Raw genomic sequence first — 6089 nt, forward strand, 5'->3', positions numbered from 1 at the left:
AAAATGGAATATGAATTCATCACAATCCCTGCCACTTCCTACTGTCTTTTATTGACTCCAATCATCTATTGGCTCACATTACTTACCTAGGCCTCCTAGTATAAATAATTCTGACCATCCAAAGCTATATTCTGGAACCCATAGTAATTAGATGTATCAAACCAAATGAGACTACTGGATCCCAGGAGAAAAGTTTCAGAGTTTATACAAAGCACTAAGAGACCATCATAGGACCATAAAGTTAAGAGAAAAAATTTCCTCATCAACAGCATTTTGACTTCGATGATTTCAATTACAGTACACAACAGCATTGGTGACTATGCCTAAAATTCTGTGTTTATTTTTACATGGGATAACCAAGTCTGATTATTTCTATTAAGATTTATTGTAGTAAGCCAACTTTTTATAAAACAAGATGTTCAGAAGAGGACGGGAACTCCACAGTTTCCATGTGGTTTTTCTCTGTGCTGAGCTAGGGACTATGTAGCACCAACTCCCTCAGCCTTTGTCTTTCCAGGTCTTATCAATAAAGGGGTGTTTTCAGTCAGCTTCCTGTTTGTTAGCACATGGCTAGTGGACAAACCTCTCATAAAGTAGTTGGCTCGAAGTGTTATTAATAGTCTGGGCACCTTAGAAAGGGAAGTGGTTGAGGTTAAAGAGGCTTTAGAAGCAAACAAACCTTGGCCAAGTCATTTAACCACTCTTAGCCTACTGCTTCACTTAAAAAAATGGAGTGAATAATACCTAAATATCATAAGGCAGACTGTAAAGCTTAGATGTGATCATATATAAAAGGACTTCCCAATGACTGGCACATAGCTCACTACAGCCCATGTCATCCTCATTAAACCCATGATGGCATCCTTCCAGTTAAGAGTACAGACTGACCCAAAAGAGGTATACACGGAAAGTCTAAAGCATTCACTAAAATAATACAGATAAACAGTGAAAGGATGACTCCTTATTGTATAAATGGAAATTCTTGCCAGATCAAGTGGTTCTCAATCTTGGCTACACACTGGAATCACCTGGGTAGCTATAAAAACTAATGATGCCTGGGTTCAGCTCCCAGAGATTCAGACTGAACTAGTCTGGGGTACATCTAGGTATTGGGAGTTTTTAAAACTCCCCAGGTGATTCTAATGTGTACCTGAAGTTGAGAGCCACAGTATTAGACCTCGTCTGTGGACATGTGCACCACTATTAGACTTTGATTATAAGTTAGTTTGGTCAAGTAATTTCTTCCATGGACCAAATAAACTTACATAAATGAGTCTTAAGAAAGAAATAAAAAAAAATTTAAAAAAAAAAAGAAATCTTCCATGTAGGTCAATTATTTGTCAATAAGACCAAGAGGAAGAGAAGGAGGGAAGATGAAAGCAAAAAAGAAAGAAGTCTTCCTAGTAAATATTGTCTATTAATTAGGATTTAGCAGAACCAATACTTAATCTAACATGCAAGTCATCTGGAACAAAATGAGTATTTAGAATATACAAAATTCAAAAGGTCATATGATTAGAATCAGACATCTAAAGAATCTTTACATACCTTAGCAGTAACAACTATATACATTAAGGAAGACATGTTGCATTGATTTTTGCCAGGAATCTGAGTCACAGCTTTCTAAAATCATGTTTCTTAGAAGAAAATGTCACTGAAACCTGAGAGGAAAGTGAGCTGTCAGGATTAGCATTTGGTTTCTCATTTGGTCACATTCCAGGAGAGAAATTTCATCCTCAATAGGTGTTTCAGAAAATTCTCAAGTTGAAAAACATGCAACTATTTGCCTCTTGGAACTTAAAGGTGTATGATTCTGTATTTGTAGACCTCCTCTCATAGAGAAGTATGCTGCTGCTGCTAAGTCACTTCAGTCGTGTCCGACTCTGTGCAACCCCATAGACCGCAGCCCACCAGGCCCCCTTGTCCCTGGGATTCTCCAGGCAAGAACATTGGAGTGGGTTGCCATTTCCTTCTCCAATGCATGAAAGGAAAAGTGAAAGTGAAGTCACTCAATCGTGTCCGACTCTTAGCGACCCCATGGACTGCAGCCTACCAGGCTCCTCCATCCATGGGATTTTCCAGGCAAGAGTACTGGAGTGGGTTGCCATTGCCGTCTCCAATAGAGAAGTATAGACAGACTTTATTCATCTGGTACAACACAGAAAAACAATCTATGACTTCCTAGACCACCCTATCTTCAGAGGTGCAAGCCCAAAAGAAGCCAGTCAGCCACATGAGCTAACAATAAAAGACGGTTAATAAAAGACAGAATTAGTGGTTAATAAAAGACAGAATATGATCAACACGCAGACAAGCAGGCACAGACTGAAAGGATCACAAAGCTTCCAAGCAATTTAAAACTAAAGTTGATTCTGGAAAAAGCATTTCAGTCTTTGACAAGAACTGGAGGACAACAAACAGACACATTCCTACCTTCAGGTAGTTTTCAATCTAGTGGAAGAAACATCAAACAGAAGACAAATAAATATAAACATTAGGCTTGAGAAATGCTATAAAGGAAAAGTAGTGGTGTTATGAAAACATATACTAAGGTAATCAATGTGGTGGGTGGGGATGCTGGTGTCAAAACAAGCTTCCCTAAGGAAGGAGAATATATTAATAACTAGGTAATGTAAGGAAAGGGAACAGCATATGCCAAAGCTAGAAGGTAGGAAGGAACCCAGCACATCTGAGGAACTGAAGAAAATCAGTTAAACTTAAGTGCAAAGCCAGGGAAAGAGTGGTGTGAGTTGAAACTGAAAAATGCAGGGCTGGCTAACTCATGTTCAAGATTTTGGCCACAGCTCTAGTGGAATAAAATTCCATCTTCCATGGAAGAATGTTAATGGATTTCAAGCAAAGATAATAAAATAATCAGGTTTTCCTTTTAAAAAGATTATTCCACCCTCAATGTGAAGAACTGATTGGAAGAGAGCAATAATCAATGTGGAGTGACCAGTAAGTAGGCTATTTGAAATAATTCACAGAAGAGGTGGACTTCCCTGGTGGCTCAGGCGGTAAAAGCATCTGCCTACAATGTGGGAGACCTGGGTTCGATCCCTGGGTTGGGAAGATCACCTGGAGAAGGAAATGGCAGCCCACTCCAGTATTCGTGCCTGGAAAATCCCGTGGACGGCAGGAGGAGCCTGGCAGGCTACAGTCCACGGGGTCGCAAAGAGTCGGACACGACTGAGCGACTTCACTTCACTTCACTTCACAGAAGAGGTAGCAGAATGGCTATAAAGAAAAAGTGGTGGATTCAAAAGATACTTAAGAGGCAAAATCAACAGGACTTGGTGATGTATGTGGAATGATAAAACTGATCTGCAGTTAGTCTTTAGAAATTCTAGGATGTTAAACACTAAACCATTTTGTCACTAGTAAGTACTATTATAAGTGTGGAAAAGAGAAGAATCAGCTTCCTTCTAAGTCTCCTGGAAGTGCCTTCCCATGAAGCTGCCAAGGGGCATCACTCACTTGTAGAGGAGGCTGGGGGCCTTCACGGTACATCGGAAACCTTGTGGGGTCTGCACCACCTCGTAGGTTTCACAGGGCTCTTCCGCACATTCCATGAGGCCTGTACAGAAACCATAACATCTCACTCAGAGCTGTTGCTCTGTGGACAAGTCTTTCTTCTCCTCAGCTGTCCAACCATTCTTGACGTTTAAAGAAAAGCAATACACACACACAAAGAACAGCCATACACTTTACACTGCAGAACACTGCTCCAACATTCCTCCTCACCTGCTCTTAGACAAAAAAATAAAGTATAAAAACACATGACTATTTTAAATCTTCCAATCTTGGAACCTTGGGAAAGGAGTATCTACATACCACTATTTAATTGTTTTCTCCCAGAAATAAATTTTTTGTACTATTTTACAGAGACATAATTCACATAAAATTCATCCTCTTAAAATGTACAACTCAGTGGTTTTTAGTATTAAGACACAAAATCACTTCAGTGAATGAGGTAGGAGTGATACTGGAGAATTTACTCCATACAGCCAAGACAAAGAGAAAACAGGAGGCTGAAATAAAAGAGCTCAAGGCCCCAGGGCTGAAGGGAAACAGCCACGTGGGTTATATATTTGAAACTGCCTGTATATGACTGCAGAGAAGAAAAGAAAAATTGTGACACCACAATAACAGTTAACATTTGGCATATGTTCATATATTTCAATAATTTATAAAAGCTACTTCACAGCTTTACAGATAAAAGAACTTAATTCTGCCACAGATAATTAATTGTTAATATTAATAGCTAACTAAAATTACCCCTTATTACATTTAAGCCTCTGCAAAAAGATGAGCCACAGCTTAGCTTATGAACTGAGAACACTTCATCAAACAAACTCACCAGCCCCCTCGGAATCAACAAGGGAGCTGAGAGGCCAAACATATCAAATTTCAGTGCTCACACAGAAACAGTGAAACAAAGAATTGTTTCTACAATACGGATAACTTTGTACTTCTAATCTGACCAAAGAGCAACTAAGATTACCTTGGTAATAGTCATCATCTTCTTCTTCATGTTGATAAGTCTGTTCTTGGATGGGATTCTTCCTATAAACCCGTCCACCAATCTTTATAAGCTGTGGACGCAGAACTTCCATGATTATGCAGATCTATACACAGGCCTACAAGGACAGAATTGGGCATCAGTTCATAGTACATCCTAAGCAAAAGCATTACTGTTTCCATTAGATTTCCCCTATCTAGAAGCTGTTTTATTAAGTCAATTGCTGCATTTTCCACTACACTATTCCACTCCTGGCACACTCAAGACAGTAATTTGCAAACTATTCAGCATTCCTCAAAAAAGTGATTACAAGATACTGAGCCTGCCCATGACTTTGGAAGAGAGACGAGGTCTCTTCATTACTTTAAGCTAAAGGGAGTAAAATTCAACCTCTGTGCTTATCTGAACATTTGTGAAGTGTCTCACCCTCTTACCCAGTATGATAGTTAAGAGAATTAGGGATATTTAATACATTTATCCTCAAGGGGAGGACAAAAAAATCCTTAACTACTTTTACAGCTGCTAGAAATACATACTCAACAATTAGATCCAGTTGCCTATCAAAACAAAGTTAACATATGACTTAACCAACATGGTTCTCCAAACCAACACATTGCTGAGGGAAGGAATTTAATTTCTGTAGGTCACTGCCGAAAACTGTACATCACTCAGGGAGAAACCAAGTTTCTAGTCACCACTTAATGAATTAACAATTTAGGAAACAAAGCTTCTTAGGGTTAGCTCTGGCTATGTTTAACCAAGGTTCCTACCACATACGGTACATGGTCTTGAAGCCCAAAATAACTTAAGCAGTCCCCCTCCGAAAAGATCAATCCTTACTAAACACACTAATGCTCAATCCAACCTCAGGAAGTAAATCGCTTTCACTGGTAATTTGCTTACAGAACCAATGAGTTAGTTTCGTGTTGTGAGAAATAACAATATACAAGGTAAACAGACTCGAACATCGAAACAGGAGGCATAACTAGCAATACTTTAATGACATTACACCCTAATACTCAATTTCCCAGGACCTCTCAAAAAAAAAAAAAAAAAAAGGCTCGCCACAAAAGTAGATGTCAGTGTCAGGGTAGGTCCTCAAACTAAGCTCTGGAAGACAGCGTTGTCTCAGAGATAGCAAACCCTCCATCTGCCTTTCCTATAAGGCCCTGGGCTACAAGACTGCTCAGGAGGAAGGATGCTGCTGCTGCTGCTAAGTCACGTCAGTCGTGTCCAACTCTGTGTGACCCCATAGACGGCAGCCTATCAGGCTCCTCCGTCCCTGGGATTCTCCAGGCAAGAGTACTGGAGTGGGGTGCCATTGTCTTCTCCGGGAGGAAGGATGGGGGAATAGCCCATTTAATCCTGCTCCGTGGTGGTTTGGAGAGACAGAGAGGAAAGCAGAAGGCCTACAAAGTCGGGAGGAAAGATGAAACCCTGAATCATAAAAGCGAGCAAAAATCAACCCAGTACGTCAAAGCAAGCGAAGAGAGGACCCCGCGGTGGTAGGAAAACCGCTGTAGTGAGAGAACACGAAGGACCCAGAAGGTCTCTCCCAGAACCGGGT

At 40.2% G+C, this 6089-nt stretch overlaps 1 protein-coding gene across 2 annotated transcripts in view; it reads right to left on the bottom strand.

Moving 5' to 3' along the window:
* Positions 1 to 6089, bottom strand: part of ASCC1 (activating signal cointegrator 1 complex subunit 1) — a 100327-nt gene that overhangs the window by 93861 nt on the left and 377 nt on the right. The window contains exons 1-3 of one of the 2 annotated variants that reach the window (XM_061161762.1): positions 5996 to 6073; positions 4505 to 4640; positions 3478 to 3577 (exon numbers count right to left, since the gene is read on the bottom strand). In XM_061161762.1, the coding sequence (XP_061017745.1) occupies positions 3478 to 3577; positions 4505 to 4616 (212 nt within the window). In that variant the 5' untranslated portion in view covers positions 4617 to 4640; positions 5996 to 6073. Of the gene's footprint in view, positions 1 to 3477; positions 3578 to 4504; positions 4641 to 5995; positions 6074 to 6089 lie in introns of those variants that run through there. The other variant, XM_061161761.1, reaches the window with a different exon arrangement.

This window comes from Dama dama, chromosome 15 (assembly GCF_033118175.1).
Source record: "Dama dama isolate Ldn47 chromosome 15, ASM3311817v1, whole genome shotgun sequence".
Taxonomy (NCBI): domain Eukaryota; kingdom Metazoa; phylum Chordata; class Mammalia; order Artiodactyla; family Cervidae; genus Dama; species Dama dama.